The sequence below is a fragment of the Trichomonas vaginalis genome, chromosome II, assembly GCF_026262505.1.
Source record: "Trichomonas vaginalis G3 chromosome II, whole genome shotgun sequence".
NCBI classification, from domain to species: Eukaryota; Parabasalia; order Trichomonadida; family Trichomonadidae; genus Trichomonas; species Trichomonas vaginalis.
In genome coordinates, this window is record NC_067204.1 from 10,653,321 (window position 1) to 10,668,650 (window position 15,330).

The 15,330-nt window shown below is 36.5% G+C and overlaps 13 protein-coding genes and 3 pseudogenes across 16 annotated transcripts, besides 1 other annotated feature; 6 read left to right on the forward strand and 10 right to left on the reverse strand.

Moving 5' to 3' along the window:
• Nucleotides 1–13,849: part of a mobile genetic element that runs on past the window's edge.
• TVAGG3_0521730 lies at nucleotides 68–980 on the reverse strand (annotated as a pseudogene). The gene has a single exon. A coding segment is annotated over exon 1 (913 nt).
• On the forward strand, nucleotides 1,373–1,573 carry TVAGG3_0521740 (uncharacterized protein; the record flags this gene model as incomplete). Its single annotated transcript, XM_051237258.1, has 1 exon — nucleotides 1,373–1,573. The coding sequence occupies one exon, from the start codon at nucleotides 1,373–1,375 to the stop codon at nucleotides 1,571–1,573; it is 201 nt and encodes a 66-aa protein (XP_051095082.1).
• TVAGG3_0521750 (uncharacterized protein) lies at nucleotides 1,602–2,210 on the reverse strand (the record flags this gene model as incomplete). The annotated part of the gene is made up of 1 exon (XM_051237259.1): nucleotides 1,602–2,210. One exon carries the CDS (start codon nucleotides 2,208–2,210, stop codon nucleotides 1,602–1,604), a length of 609 nt encoding a protein of 202 aa, XP_051095083.1.
• TVAGG3_0521760 (uncharacterized protein) lies at nucleotides 2,583–2,957 on the forward strand (the record flags this gene model as incomplete). The annotated part of the gene is made up of 1 exon (XM_051237260.1): nucleotides 2,583–2,957. The coding sequence occupies one exon, from the start codon at nucleotides 2,583–2,585 to the stop codon at nucleotides 2,955–2,957; it is 375 nt and encodes a 124-aa protein (XP_051095084.1).
• Nucleotides 2,986–3,270, forward strand: TVAGG3_0521770 (uncharacterized protein; the record flags this gene model as incomplete). The annotated part of the gene is made up of 1 exon (XM_051237261.1): nucleotides 2,986–3,270. The coding sequence occupies one exon, from the start codon at nucleotides 2,986–2,988 to the stop codon at nucleotides 3,268–3,270; it is 285 nt and encodes a 94-aa protein (XP_051095085.1).
• TVAGG3_0521780 (uncharacterized protein) lies at nucleotides 3,293–3,877 on the forward strand (the record flags this gene model as incomplete). Its single annotated transcript, XM_051237262.1, has 1 exon — nucleotides 3,293–3,877. One exon carries the CDS (start codon nucleotides 3,293–3,295, stop codon nucleotides 3,875–3,877), a length of 585 nt encoding a protein of 194 aa, XP_051095086.1.
• Nucleotides 4,131–4,612, forward strand: TVAGG3_0521790 (uncharacterized protein; the record flags this gene model as incomplete). Its single annotated transcript, XM_051237263.1, has 1 exon — nucleotides 4,131–4,612. A coding segment is annotated over one exon (482 nt), but the record flags the coding sequence as incomplete, so codon positions are not given.
• TVAGG3_0521800 (DNA/RNA polymerases family) lies at nucleotides 5,065–5,523 on the reverse strand (the record flags this gene model as incomplete). The annotated part of the gene is made up of 1 exon (XM_051237264.1): nucleotides 5,065–5,523. The coding sequence occupies one exon, from the start codon at nucleotides 5,521–5,523 to the stop codon at nucleotides 5,065–5,067; it is 459 nt and encodes a 152-aa protein (XP_051095088.1).
• On the reverse strand, nucleotides 5,975–7,004 carry TVAGG3_0521810 (annotated as a pseudogene). The gene has a single exon. A coding segment is annotated over exon 1 (1,030 nt).
• On the reverse strand, nucleotides 7,873–8,457 carry TVAGG3_0521820 (phage tail repeat-like family; the record flags this gene model as incomplete). The annotated part of the gene is made up of 1 exon (XM_051237265.1): nucleotides 7,873–8,457. The coding sequence occupies one exon, from the start codon at nucleotides 8,455–8,457 to the stop codon at nucleotides 7,873–7,875; it is 585 nt and encodes a 194-aa protein (XP_051095089.1).
• On the reverse strand, nucleotides 8,477–8,632 carry TVAGG3_0521830 (uncharacterized protein; the record flags this gene model as incomplete). The annotated part of the gene is made up of 1 exon (XM_051237266.1): nucleotides 8,477–8,632. The coding sequence occupies one exon, from the start codon at nucleotides 8,630–8,632 to the stop codon at nucleotides 8,477–8,479; it is 156 nt and encodes a 51-aa protein (XP_051095090.1).
• TVAGG3_0521840 (phage tail repeat-like family) lies at nucleotides 10,021–10,413 on the reverse strand (the record flags this gene model as incomplete). The annotated part of the gene is made up of 1 exon (XM_051237267.1): nucleotides 10,021–10,413. One exon carries the CDS (start codon nucleotides 10,411–10,413, stop codon nucleotides 10,021–10,023), a length of 393 nt encoding a protein of 130 aa, XP_051095091.1.
• TVAGG3_0521850 (phage tail repeat-like family) lies at nucleotides 10,465–11,277 on the reverse strand (the record flags this gene model as incomplete). Its single annotated transcript, XM_051237268.1, has 1 exon — nucleotides 10,465–11,277. A coding segment is annotated over one exon (813 nt), but the record flags the coding sequence as incomplete, so codon positions are not given.
• On the forward strand, nucleotides 11,476–12,144 carry TVAGG3_0521860 (uncharacterized protein; the record flags this gene model as incomplete). The annotated part of the gene is made up of 1 exon (XM_051237269.1): nucleotides 11,476–12,144. One exon carries the CDS (start codon nucleotides 11,476–11,478, stop codon nucleotides 12,142–12,144), a length of 669 nt encoding a protein of 222 aa, XP_051095093.1.
• Nucleotides 12,149–12,391, reverse strand: TVAGG3_0521870 (serine threonine-protein phosphatase family; the record flags this gene model as incomplete). The annotated part of the gene is made up of 1 exon (XM_051237270.1): nucleotides 12,149–12,391. The coding sequence occupies one exon, from the start codon at nucleotides 12,389–12,391 to the stop codon at nucleotides 12,149–12,151; it is 243 nt and encodes an 80-aa protein (XP_051095094.1).
• On the reverse strand, nucleotides 12,410–12,750 carry TVAGG3_0521880 (annotated as a pseudogene). Its single transcript has one exon. A coding segment is annotated over exon 1 (341 nt).
• Nucleotides 13,850–15,330: the final 1,481 nt, after the last annotated feature.

A 15,330-nucleotide genomic window follows, 5' to 3' on the forward strand; every position in this document is an offset into this window, starting at 1 on the left:
AAATATATTTTAGGTGAAGAGGTGAGATTTCACCTCTTTTTTCACCTCTTTTTTCACCTCAGTTATTTTATAAGCGTTTTACATGAATTGTATGATGTATATTTGAAATCCTAAACAATTTCGTAGCTTCTATTTCTTCTTTTAGTACATCGAATGTTTTAACTATGCCGAAGGTTTCTTTATACTTCTTCTTGACATCTGAAAGAAGGAAATCTTCTGCTGTTGGATAGTTTTTGTTCAGAAATTCTAACATGTCCATTTTATCTTCTGCTGGTTTTTCTGCTTCTTTCTTTAAATCTGCATAGTCGTTTCTCATACGTTCTATCTCTTTGACTGAGTAGTTATATTTCCTAATTGCTGCTTTACATTTTGAACATTGCGGGTTCATTTTTGCGTTATATTCTGAAACCTTACCTGCTAAAACAACTAAGGCGTCAATTGCTCTCTTCATCTCGAACATAGCGGGTCTTATTTGTTCGTTCCATACCTTACCCTACTATCTTTATCTCTTATCTGCCAAACACATTTTGCAACTAACGAAACAAAGTTGTCGTAGGTCTTAAACTCCCCAGATTTATATATGTCAGAGATGTTCTTATATACCATATCGCAATCTTTGTCCATAACTTTATGGTTGCAATGAAATCCAGAAACTCATAGTTTACCTTTCGTATGAACTTCTTTATTTCTACTGAGTCAGTTGCTTTGACTTCAATTTCGTCGAATTCAGGAATAGTGAGTTTTTGTTGTTGGATTTCAGGAAGTTTAGGTAGATGGTCAATAATGTCCTGCATTTCATAAAGATACTGTTCATTTGTTTCATCTTTCGCACTACAGTCTAAATCTCCTTGGAGAAGTTCTTGCTTTATCTTCTGGATTTCTGTTTCGAAAGTATATGAAGAAGGAATGAAGCTTTTCATCTCTACTAACATTGAAGTTGGATTCATAACTAACGAGTTTGGTGCTGTTGTTGCTAACATGTTCTTACAATAAAAATAAAAAATATTTTTTTAAAAAAAACCAACTTTATTTTTTATTTCATGAAAATTCATGAGGTGAAAAAACAGGTGAAAAAAGAGGTGAAATCTCACCTCTTCACCTAAAATATATTTTTGCTGAAAAAGTGTAATTTTTTTCATGTCCGAAGACTCGAAGGTGCAACACTTCCAAAATACCGACGAACTCAGAAGAGCAGCATGGCAGTATCTTCTTGACAACTTCTTTGAGTTCTCCAGGTACACCTTGGAAAATGCTGAAGAACTCCGACACAGAGAATTTGGAGAAATTGCACTCCAATACTACCTTGACAAACAAAGGGTAAACAAAGGGTAAAATAAGACTAAAAACTTAACGTTTAAAAAGTGACATTTTTATGAGCTCCGAGTCACCGAGAAAACTTGGTCAGATGTTAGCAGCTTACTTCCCTGAGGAGGATGGAAGCGTTACATACGTAAGGTTCAAAAACAACGAACCTGGAATTGCGTACCAAATTCGCAATTACATGACCATGGAAGAGTACGAAAGGTTTCTACAAGAGAAACCAGCTCTAAACAACTCAGAAAAGAAAGAGTAAAAAGTTTAACTCGTAATTGTTTATTTTTTTACTTGTATGGGCAAGCTGCAAGAATGAAGTCGACTATCTCAGTCTTTGTCTTGACCAGTTGGACTGCTCTTGCGAGTACGTCTGTTTTGCGGTCTCCAGCTGGTGTCTGACCTTCGTAATTGCGCATGTTCTTGAGAGCTCCAACTGTAAATGGCTGTAAGATGAAGAGTCTCTCAGACTGCTTGAGGTAGTCTTCACGGTCACGAACCGAATCTGTGGTACGAGTCGAATTGGTCGACCTTAGGGAAGAGACTGAAAGCCTGTCATCTTCCATAGGGGCTGTGGCATACTCTTTGCGTAAACGGTTCAGACCTTCTTCGAACTCTTGGTCTCTCTTCGATTGGGATTGAGATTGGAATTGGGGTGGAGGGTTTGACATGAACATCCAAGGGTTAGGGAAGTAAGGCATGGGTTGAGGAGGGTAGTTTGGAAAGCCTTGTGGTGGGTAGTTTGGAAAGCCTTGTGGTGGGTAGTAACCTTGAGGTGGAAATTGGTAGTAATTCGGAGGTCCTTGTTGGAACTGAGGTTGCTGAGGAGACTGTTGTGGTGCTGGAGCATGCTGTTCCTCTGGCTGTGGAACGGGTTCAGTAGGTGGGACGTCGGACATTCGTTTGTGTCTTAACCGTCTTTGTTCTGAAACAATATAATATTGTCTTGAAAAAGTACAACATTGTCTTGAAAAAGTACAACATTGTCTTGAAAAAGTACAACATTGTCTTGAAAAAGTACAACATTGTCTTGAAAAAGTACAACATTGTCTTGAAAAAGTACAACATTGTTCTGAAAAAGTTCAAGACTTGTTCTGAAAAAGTACAGCTGTACTCAAATTTGAGAGACATTGTACTGAATTTATACAACATTGTTCTGAAAAAGTACAACATTGTTCTGAAAAAGTACAATATTGTCTTGAAAAAGTACAACATTGTCTTGAAAAAGTACAACATTGTCTTGAAAAAGTACAATATTGTACTGACTCAGTATGGAGCTTGACCCCTTAGACGAAGCAATTTATCTAATTGAGGTAAATGAAACCGTGAAGGAATATCTCAGCAAGTGCAAACCAAGCAAGTCCATTGGCTTCTGGTTGTCCAAGAATAGTGTCTTAAAGTTGGAAATTGAAACAGGTGTTGCAATTCAAGTTCCAGAAGGCACTGCATTCGATGATATTAAGGATGTGAAGAAAGAAGCCCTCTTGAAGTTCTTCATGAAACGTCCTTGGATACTACTTCCATATCGTGAGAGCCCAATTCCACGAATTACACAAATTCTCAGAGCACTACTTCACTACTCTGGACAGCCGTTCTTCATAACCTCAGAAGGCGACATCCAACCAATTCTTCAGCCAGTTCAGTAAACATCTCATTTTAACTTCACTTTTTTTTATGTTTTTACTCACACTCGTACTCAACAGGTTTGTGTACAACTATTTCAACTGTGAACCTTGTATTGACCGGTCTTCCTGCAAATGCAAGTTCGGTCAATACACAATTTATGGTGGCAAGAAAGACAGTGGGGAATGTTATTCTGACATCTGTTGTTGCGCTCGAGAGAGAATTGAAATTCCAGACCCAACTCCAACACCAACACTCAAGTTGCCAAAGACTCATGTGAAGAAGAAGCCTTCTGGTAAGTTTCTTATAGCCATATACATGGCACGCTTTGAGTAAAAACATTTTTTTCATTTTTTGAATGAAGCAAGTTAAATTCGTCCCACACCAATCTCAATGGACCGATGAAGAGTTTCAAGCCATGGTTGAAGGCGTTGAGAACGACATAGACGGCGAACTTGAAGGAGCTCAAACCACAATTGCAACCAAAATTGCAGGAGTCAAGGAACAGATAGCTCCACTTAAAGCTACCAAAGCTACTCTTGACCTCATGGATAGTTACCGTTTAGAAGTAAAGAGTGGAATAAGACAATTAAAATTAAAACTTCTAAACTACGAAGCTATACTCCAAAAGTTAGCAGAAATGAGAAGACTTTACCAGAGCTACTTACATGTAAGGGACTTACCTTCAAGCAGTCCGACCAAAGATGAATTTTCTGACATTGTCCCAATTTTGTCCGAAAGTCAGCTCAGATGTTTTGAACTGCTCCCAACATATCCAGAATATGAACGTTTGCCTGAACTCTTCCGCAATCTCAAAAAACGTTTTTTGGTTCTCATGTTCGAAACTTTTATCGGAAGAGACAACAAACGTTCAGAAGAAGAACAAGATATTATTTTAAACTTGTTGTATGACATAACTGTCATAACAAGCTTTTTGAAGTAAAACCGTCATTCTCAAACCACTTCATTTTTTCGATGTCCGAACAAGCACCGAAGCCAAACTCAATGGCAGATGTCCTTTCAAGTTGCCAGAAAAGCGCCCAGTTCAAATTCAAATTGCCCAATTGAAAGCTCATCTGACAAACACCGTGAAGACTCTCCAAAGTAGTCTTATGGAAGAGATGACCAAGCTCAAAGCCGATGTCCTCATGAACCAAGCTTCCAATGAGAAATGCCTGAATGATTTGACGGAAACCTTGCGCATTTACGCGAGAGAGAACCGAGACCTTGCCAGACTCATCTACCGTTTCTTCGAAGAGATAGACGCCATCTGGAAGGTACTCGGAAAGGACAGAACATGCAACACCGTACTTCGTGAACACAGAATTGAAGAAGGAATTGTCGAGGAAGAAGAGAAACACGAAGAAGAGGAAGAGGAAGAAGAGGAAGAAGAGAAACACGAAGAAGAGGAAGTTTGGGCAACCCTTGTTGCCGATGACACTTACGAAATTTCCCAACCCTACCCATACCAAATCCGCAACAAGGAGACAGGCAAGGTTCTTACCCCAGTCCTCAACAACTTGGGACACTTGAACCTTACCCTTCGGAATTACGGTACAATTTCCATGGGAAGCTTGTCGGTATGCAATGGGTTCCAAATCCAGACAAGAAGACGAGGGTCAGACACATTGACGGTGACAAGCTCAACAACCGTAAGGAGAACCTCGAGTGGTTCTAAGAGTAAAAAAATTTTATTTTAGGGGGAAACCCCAAGTAAATTTAGGTGTTTAGTTGTAAGCTTAAATTAAGGATAATTTGGACAAGTAGTTCCTGACCTCTGAATTGGACTCTTTCGTCATCCCAGTTGCGTAGGAGGTCGTCCCAGAGGAGTTGGTAGAATTGCCAATCCAAGGACGATTTGTCCTCCCAGGCATTGAGGATGTACTGCTCGTAGAGTCTCATGACCTCTGCCTTGCACCAGACACCCTCTCCCTTGGAACGTAAGGCTTCTTCGAAGTGCTCGAATGCGATTGGCTGCGGACCATCTGAAATGACACTTTTTGTCCGTTTGGTCAATGTTCGTGTCTCGTGCCATAGTCGACGAAAATACAAACAAACAGGTTATATATGAGTTTGAGACCAAGAATGGTGTAACTCGACCTGTCCGATTCAAATTCGAATAAAAATTTTTTACTTCATGCAATGTTTTATTTCTGTGCCGTCTTCAAGTATGCCCCAGTACTTACGCTTGGAGAGGACATGAACTTCGGTGAAAATTTTGTCCAATTTGAATTGACCCATCTTTTCACCGACCATTCCCATTTCAATGAGTTTGTTATAGCCTTCTTCGTTCGTCATGAGTGCGTCAATGTTCTCATAGTAAACCTTCACTTTGGATTTGACTTCGGAGAAGAATTTGTTGTAGTTGTCAAGGACTGCCTTTGCGAACTGAGGGTAAGACCAATGTTCGACAATAGGTTTTAATGTGGTTACTAAGCCACTTTGACCTTGAGTGAATTCGTACTTCAAAACAAAAGGAGAAAACCTTTCAACAAAGTTGTCGACCTTCTCATAATGTTTACTCTTCATCTCTTGAGGTTTCTTAATGGAATATCCCCATGTCGAATTCATAAGCAATTTGAGTGTCATTGCAAGTTTGGGGTTTGAAGCTTTCCTAATATCATACAGTTGTTGTATGACTTTTCCAACTGTATAGTTCCTTCCTGGGAACTCACCATCTTCGTTTGGAATTCCAGTCGGGATATATTGGACGAACCTCATGTATGCAGCGTTAAGGTCGACATAGTATATTTTTTCATCTGAGTCGAACTTGTCGCAACCAATGGTCCAGTTTGGAAATTCAAGTGAGTCTCTTATCTTCTGAGAAACTTCTCCTGTTATCTCATAAACATCGTCGAAGCAACCTGTTTCATATAAAACCTTCTGACCTAACTCAGAAGCTCTCCAATACAATTTGACGTCAATTGGATGTCTCAATGGAAGTTTGTTTATAGCATCTTGAAGTTCTTGCAACCTCATTGGAAGTTCTTCTGGTTCAGGTTGGTATCCGAACAATCCAACTCCTTTTGGAATTGTGTACTTCTTTTGTACTAGAACTTTGTCTGGAACAACTTTTGGTCTTGCTAACAATGAAAAGTTTGTTTCGTCTTTTGGTACAAAAGTTTCTGTCAGCTTGTCATCTGGAATTGGTTCCAACAAACCTTTCTCGAAAAGAATGTTAACAGCTCTGACAATGTTGCACTTACTTTTCCGAAAAATGGGTTTGTAAGACTTTCGTTCAACATGAAGTGGTTGTGGACAATTACAATCTTCAACCATGGTAAGTCTTTGTCAACAACATAGTCGTCATGTGAAGAACCTTTAGCTGTAGGTATGTTGACTCGGATATTGACATTTGCCAACGGTGCAATTTTTGCCAATTGACCTCTGAGAATGTACCTTGTCTTCACACATGACTCAAGATACTTCATCTTCTCTTCTGAAACAAGACCAGAGTTCCTGAGACATGTAAGAATGCAAGGTTCATTGACAATTGTTTCAATTGAATTGTAAATTCCATACCTTGTCAAGTCAATGTCAGACTTATTTATGAACGGGAAGTATCCAGCATGTTGTCTGACTGCTTGAGGGTTAGGTTGGTACCATTCGAACTTCACGCTTACAATTCCTTCAATTGCATTCAAAATGTCTGAGTCGGAGTCAACCATTTGTTCTCTCTTTGTAGTCTTGAAAGCGTCAAGAAGCATTGCAGCTGTTGTGACATTGCCATGTGCATAGTAAATATGACCATCTAAATCTGTTACGGTTAGTCTGAGATTGTATCCTTTCTTATTTCCATCTTGTATGGCAGCAAGTACACCCATGAAGCCTTCTTTGTTCTTTCCTTCGTCAAAGTTAACTGTAAAGGTTCGACCAGAAGTAATTTTACTTCTAACTTCACGGTACTTTTCATATGCATATCTTGTTCTTTCCATGGGAGCATGTGCGTCTTCACCTTTTCCTTTTTTCCTCCTCAAAGGATGCAATTGTTCGTCATGTTTCCAGTAGAATCTGGCAAAGCCGTCGTGTCCTTCAACCTGTGGCTCAGTAACATCGAAAGGCATGTCCATAAGACGTTCTTCTTCTAACCTCTCTAACCTGTTTGGATAATTTGCGCGTGCTGTTTCCAAGTCCATTTCATAGGTCAGACCAGCCAGTTTGTCATAGACTTTTATGGGTCTTCCCTTCCTATATTTAAACTTCTTTGAAACTTTCCAACCATATCTTTCTAACTCTGCTTTTATTCTAGCAGACCTTCTATCCATTCTATACGGGGGCATTTTTATAAAAATAAAAAAATATTTTAAAATGGTATGCCATATAGCTTCTTGAATTTGTTAAGATGTATTTGAACGTATTTTCCATCTGTATCTCTAGCGTTTACATGAGCATAGCCCGCCTTAGTAAAACATACTTGTAATTTCCTATAGTTTACGCCGGTATAAAAGTAGAAAGAGTCTTGTTCTTCGCTATAGTAGTAAAACTCAAACGTATGCTCGCCATAGTCTGTAATTTCAATTGCTTCATCTTCTAGTTCGTCGACAAATTCGAATACAATATCTCGAAATTTGCCTATGTTCTTATTGTTTTCAGAACAAGTGACCCAACGCAAGTTTTCAAGTCTATTGTCGTTTCTTATATGGTTTATATGGTCTACAAAAGGTAAATTGTTAGGGTTCGGTATAAAATGAGTTGCAATGACAACATGTTTAAAATAGTTTTTTCCACTCATCTTCATATTAGCATATCCGTCATTTCGCTCCCATCCGCTTAAAACTCTTTTTGTCTTTTTGTTTCTGACTTCAAATGACTCACAACAGTGAATTTCATATTTCTCATCTAACAAACAAGTTTCCCAACGGTCTGTTCCAACAAACCAGCGTACATTTCAAATAAAATAAAAAAATATATTTTTTTGAAAAATATACTGTTTTCCTTTTACTTAACATAGCCACCAGCTACCAAAAGTCTTTGACGCCAACCCATACCAGCTAATGAAGGTTGACTTGGTTTAGTCTCCAAACTAAACTTTGGTTTTGGTTTATCTTCAGTTTTTGGCTTCCCTTCTTCTATTGGTTTTTCGTCACTTTTCGGTTCCTCTGACTTTACTTCACTTGCAGGTATGGTTGTGTCGTTAGTATCTTCGTAAATATCATATGCCATTTGTTTTTGTTTTCCTTTCAACTTTTTGTGTTTGTTGTAAAGTTTAGAATATTTCGACTCTAAGTCAATGAGATGTTCTATAATGAACTGTTCGTCGGTAAAATATACTTTTCCATCTGTTGTCTCATAAACTCCTTCAGACTTCAATATTTTATTTGTGAGAGTCTGTTTCTTTTTTGAGATACTAGCCGTTCCATTTCTATGAAAAGTGACTTTGTAGTTAGGGTTTGTATTTCCAGACCTGGCACTTTCTATTATTGAATTTTTCTCTTCATCTGTAAGTTCTTTGACAGGTTTTGACAATGGTTCTGAACTTTTTGTTTGTGGTGTCAAATCTACCGTTTCAACTTCTTCGGTCATTTCATCTCAGTAAAAAATTTTAGTTTGGTTTGTTTTCAACTGGTTGTTTAGGTTTTTTAAGTCGGTCTAAAACTTCCTGAGGTATAGGGAGGACTTGACAAACACGTGGTTGTGTAACTGCTGGAAGCCGACAAATCCATCTTGAGCCCATTTGTCTCAATGCTGTATTGTTCATTTCATCTCAGTAAAAAAATTTACATTCCCCACGTTTGAGGTGGTTGCGGTTGGTTGTTGTTTACCCATTGTTGTGCATGGTTATATCCTCTGTTAAAGAATCTTTCACCTTGGTCCATATAGTGCCCTGCTTGGTTATAGTAGTCATTTGCTTTGTTATAGTAGTTTCCTGCTTGTCTTCCTACATTGTCCATCCATCCTTGAACTTTTCCTCTTGTTTCAGGATTTGGAATAAGATTTGTTGCATCTCGTGCTACCTCCAACCTTTCTGTACAGTTTGTATAATAGGTTGTGCTTTCTCTTTCAGTATACCTAATGTACTCAAAATCTTCCTTCCAATTCCAAATGCACCTCTGGCTATTGTTCCACTGCGGGCAAAAATCTGGATGCAACTCCTGCTAATGCGCCAAATAAACCCATTTCTTATAGGGTAAAAAATGACGAATCCAAACAAGGACCCCTATGTTTCTAAAGCGACAAAGAAAGCACTCATGATAAAAATCTTTAGTTCAACACCAAATGCTTGGTTTATGGATATCTTGGAAAACATTCCGAGGTATAGAGAAGATGGACCACCATACTGGCTAATATTTGTCGGTCAAAACACAAGATACTGTGAAGCCATACCATTACAGTCCAAAAATATTTTAGATATCTTAGCAGCTTTGACAATATTTGTTGACAAATACCATCCAACAAAACTGACATCTGACTGTGAAAGTTCTTTCAAATCAGACGATGTAAAAAACTATCTGCGTTCAAAAAATGTAAACCAATATTTCATTGTCGACCAAAACCATTCTGCTCTTGGTGTCATTGACAGTTGTATAAAAATCTTAAGAGACTTAAACCAACCACAAGGCGGCGAGGTAGATGAAATGTCATATGACGACAAGTATAGACATTTCTCCATGGCAAAGATGAGACAAGTTTTAAATATTTACAATAGCCGTAAACAAAAAGGTTTGGGAAACCACTCCCCAAGAAATGAAAAACAACCCGACTTAGAGAAAGACTATATATTTAATAGTTTAGTCAAAAGAGACAAACAAGAAAGAATGCCAGGCTTCAAACTTAGAAAGGTGACAAAGTAAAAATAGAAATACCTAAACGCGACCCATATGAAAATACTATTGACTATGACAACAATGGGAACTCGACAGGTACTCACGTTCGTGTTCGTAAAAATAGAAGAAAGTATACAAGAGAATATTATGAAGTTTTAGGCAAACATGGCAAAATGTACAGACTGCAAGCAGAAGATAAAACTACTATTGTCAGACCTCGTTTCAAACTTGTCAAAGTTCAAGGTGGTATACTTTCAAAGACAGTTCCTAACAAATATAAGACAACTCCTGACGAATATGCTAAAGAAGTTGAAAATGACGACTAAGCAATTCTATACCATGCGTAAACTGTCATGTAAGGTGGCATGTAGTCTTTACTCTGTCCCGTTGTTTGTGTATATCCTGAAACGAAATGTGTATGGTTTCCTTCTCCCTGAGTGTCATCCCAGTAACAATTTATAGCAAACTGAACGTCGTCTTTAACATCGTATCCTTTACCTTTTTTCATTGCTGACCAATCCCAAAATCTATGTTTATGCCAACCTGCTTCAGCTGTACTTAAATCTATGTAGTGACTGTGTGCAGGTAAGTTTTCACCTGAAATCGTTTTACTTCCACCTGTTTCCTTTGAAGAGTTTGCACAATACAAAAACCTGTCGACTATTTGAGTCCAAGTTCCAAAACCAAGTACTACTTCTGGTCTGGTAGAGTTCATTGACGTGTAAATAGAACCTATAGGATATACTGTTTGAAGTATTTCTGTCTTTAACGTTTGAAGCTCTGTTTTGTCAGCTTTTTTAACTAACTCATCGTTAACATATGTTTTGTCAGCTTTTTTATCTAACTCAACGTTAACATATGTTTTGTCAGCTTTGTTGTCATATAAATCTTGAGCAGTGAATTTAACTTTGTTTTCATCCTCCATGACATAGACATTTCTACATCTAGTGTATTTCATCGTCGTTATGTCTTCATCCGATGTTAAACCTTGTGGAAAGTTAGGAGGTTTCCAAAGTAGTACATCCCCACCAGTTCCATCAGGTTCTTCAACCGTTCCTGCAATATTTTCTATACCAACAGTTGCGAAGAAATCGTGTGTATGAGTCTTTTTAGAATATTCTTTGTCAGCTCTTGTCACTTCACTTGACATTTTATTGTCAACATATGTTTTATCCGCTTTGTCATCTAACATTGCTGGTAGTTCATCTACGTCATAGATGTTATGTGTATGGTGTTTTTGTGGGTATGTTCTATCTGTCCATGCGAGAATATAGTCTCTTGTTGCATCTACATACTCTTTGTCAGCTTTGTTGTCAATATCTGCCTTCAAAAGAAGTTCATCTATAGGTTTCTCGTTTAAAGTTCTTTTTGTTGGATTTATACAAACAGTATGGTTCTTACTGTCTTGAAACAGAAACTCATCTGTCATTGGGTTTATCGTCAGTTTTAAGTTTCCTTCTTTCAATGACTCAGATATCTTAGAATAGTTTGAAAAGTTTGTTGTGTTCTTATTTAGAGCTTGCATAATGAGTTGTCGGTTGTGTTGTATTTCTCTCATAGACGCTGTTTCATTTGACATTTTTATTCTAGATAAAATATGCTTCCAATAGAAAAAGAAAATTCAAGAGTTGCTACAACTAAACCATTAGATGAACTTTTTACGAATGTCGGTCAAAAGTTTGAGACAGAGACCGTAAAGCATGAAGGCTATCGTTTTGACTACCCATTGAGATGGCTAAGAGACCCATCCGTCACAAAAGCTATTGGCTTTCGTAGAATGAAGTTCATTTCAGAAGCCATACATGGTTTCCCATTTACGGTCGCTTTTGAAGTTCGATACTATAACAAAGAAAAACGTACGTATGAGAAATTTGAACAGGGAAAACTTTTACAAGTGAATTTGCTTGTAAACTTAGAAACAACTCTTCAAGCTTTTCAAGAAAAAATAAACGATATCTATATCGAATATGCAAACCAGTATAACATTGACGAGGGAGAGTACCATCTCGATATTGTTTATGACAGGAAAAATGCAACTGTTAAAATCAATAGAATAGAAGACCTTGGAGAAGACGTTTATATTTCTACAAAATATAACAACTTGGCATGGTATAGATTTTTGAGGATGTTAAATCAGCCTGCAGAATATCCAGTACACCCGAACTTTTATGAAGTCGAAAACCCTAATGGAACATATGAAAATGTTTTCGACTCAGATGCTATTATAGTTCATGCTTCATTTTCTGGTGCGCAAAACTCTTTCTTATGTCTGATGAATGACTTTTACGAAAAACCTACAAAGCTATACGAACCACCAAGTGGAAGTATTTCAGACTTTCAAGTATGGTTTACTACAGATGGAAGAAAGAGAATAATTCCATTATACCATGCGTTTTACTTAGAACTTAGTTTCATATACAACTACTATCGAACGGTAAAAATATAATTTTTTAATACGGTTGAGGTGTTGGATTTGGTTGCCAACTAGACTGTGGTGTAGGTTCAGGCTGTTGTATAACAGGAGCTTGCTCTTCTGGTTCAGGGTCTTTAGGTATAATACCAACGAACTGACCTACTCTTTTACCAATATTTTTGACTCCGTTCCAAATTCCTCTTCCGACAGATTTTATTCCATTCCATATACCTCTTCCAACATTTCGAAAGAAGTTTCCTATTCTTCCAAAGAAACCCATTTTACTATATGTAAAAATCTAATGTCCACCTAGTCTCTTACGTTTCCTGTTGAGTTCCATAGCATTCTTTAACTGGAGCTCATACATTCTATTTCTCCTCTGGTAGAAAACATACTCTGGGTCAACTCCTGTGTTCGCGTCATCTGCATAGAGTTGTTTATATCCCACTTCGGGGTTTGTATAAAACTCTTTCCATCTCATATTTGCATACCATGGTGGCAAACCTAACGCAGCGTCATTTGACATGGCAGTTTGCATTTGTACATCTGTTGGCACTTGACCATAGTTTGCCATTGCAGTTTGTATTCTAACTTCATTTGGAATATTCTCTGGGTTTGGTTGTCCAGGTTGCTGTGCATTCGCTAAGTTCTGTGAGTCCATTTAATATTAGATAAAAATATCTCTTACGAGTACATATGCTGAACATTTGCAGGCATTGGTTCATCTTCATATTCTCTATATCTTTCTGCCACGTCAAATAAGTAAATGACACAATGGAAAAAACCTAAAACAAGTAGTCCTATTTCAAACCACATTTACTTACTAGTAAAATTTCTTTGTTATGACACTTTCTCCAGTTTATAGGACCTCTCTCATATTCTATCTTATCGTATCTAAACTCATAGTCATGTATGTCCTCTAACCATCTCATGACACTTTCCAAACCACTTTTATCGGATGTAAAGTAAAAGCATGGATGGTTATGTAAAACGTCTAAAGTTTCTAAAGAGTCTCTCAAAGTCCAGTCTACTTGGTATTGAAAATCGTATGTGTTATAGAACGGCGGGTCTACTATAAAGAAAACATTTTCCTTGTCTTTATATTTTTCATACAACTCTGTCCAATGACATCTCACAAACTCTATACCCTCAATATATTTTTCTATGTTCTCTTTGAAAACATTTGTATAGTTAAGATATAAAACTTTTGACATAAGTGTTTCAATGTCATGAACTCTTATAGCACCACTATATAATAGTCTAGCAGATATACTATCCCAGTCAATATACTCTGCCTTTTTCAAAACCTCTCTGACAGTATTTTTCTTATCTAATGGTATACGTTCCATCTTACCTATAGGTATCTTTTCTTTTAACTCTTTCAATATTTTGTTTGTGTCTGGTATATGTTTGAGACGGTTCATATAGTTGTCGAAGTCATTGCATATAATCTTTGAGTCAGGAAATATTGTATGGCACAAATGAGATATATAGAAACTTCCACCGAACAAGTCTACAAATGTTAGACCATTCGGTAGTTTCTTAAGTTCTCTCAATAGAATATCTTTACATCTACTCTTATTTCCAAAGAAGGGTAACGGTGGTTTTGTAAAATTCATTTTATATATATAATAAAAATGTTTTTTCCTGAAAAGTGACAGAAAAGTGACGGGGGGCTAGAGGGCACGAAGTGCCTGGAAGCCCCACTACCTTTTTTTTTTTTTTTTTTTTTTTTTTTATCCTGAGTAGCTTTTGTAAAAATTCATCAAAAAAGATTTTAACGTGCTTTAATTTTTATTTTTTAAAATAATACATATTATTATATAACTAGAATATTTACAAATTTTAGTGCTTTCAAAAATTTAATCCTCCTCCTCTCAAATAAACGTACATCCAGGTGGCCTGTTTTTTGCAAAAAATAAAATTTCATTTTTTATGCTTAAAAAGTCAGAATTTTTATTTGCTTCTGGGATATATGATGGCTATATCAGATGCCCATTCTTTTTGATACTCAACATTAAACATAAAACTTAGCCGTTAAGGCTCTTCTGAAAATATTTTTTTTTTGAAAAATTTTCGAAAAAAATCAAAAAATTTAAAAATCCCCGAATCTGCAGGGATTTTAAAAAATTCTTTTTAGTAAAACTTAAGGATATTGTATCAGATATATTGGTATGGGCAAATTCAATTTTAATCCAATATTCATCGAGATATTGCGCTAACGAAGCTTTCAAAATTGAGAGGGTAATCCTCCTCCTCTCAAATAAACGTACATGCGGGTGCACCCTTAATAAATATAACATTTCATATTATTTAGAATAAGATTTATTTGAATTGGAAATAAGGGGGAAAAATTGAGAATTGTCTGATAAATCCAATAAATCTCAAATTTTCTTATGATTTTTTCAGCTGCAAGATTGACAGCAATCTTTCCATTTTAATCTTATGCATTGATATCTGCATCATGTGACATAAAAAACTGGACAATCAAATTTTTGTTTTTTTCTGCTGCCAAATAAAGCGGTGTTTTCCCTTCTTTATCTTTTGCGTTGATATCTGCACCATGTTATATAAGGAGTTCTGCTACTTCTATACTGTTATTTACAGCACAATTGGAACTGTTGTTCCATTTTCATCACTTGTATTGACATCTGCATCGATTTTTAAGAGAAATTTTTAACTAGCTCAGCTAATTATAGGATCTATGGTTCCATATTAAAAATATAGAATGTTATTGTGTATAAAGTTTTTGAATCTCAAATAAGATTGTTTATATAATTATCAGGTCTTAAGACGTGCACTATGTTTCCTGACACCCTATAATTTGAAATTGGGAAAAAGAAAACGTTCACATATCCAATAAAACAACATGCTTCAATAGGATCCATTGTTATAAAGTAAGGTATTCTGATCGAAATACTCTCTAAAGAATACTACGTAACATATTCTCTGAACTTGTCAACTTGATCATTTATTAATATATTGAATTTCGCCTTATTTTGGAAATGTTTTTGAGACACGCAAATGCCAATGCATTTCATTAGAACATAAATCGCCACATTCAAATAAAGTTTTGTATCATAAATGTCATATAATAAATCTATAGGAGACAATGAAAAATATAACGAAAAGTTTGAGAGAATACATTTAAAGGAAAAGGAAACATTACTACTCTTAGGCTCTGGATGCATAATTCATTGGATTATCATTCATAAAGGA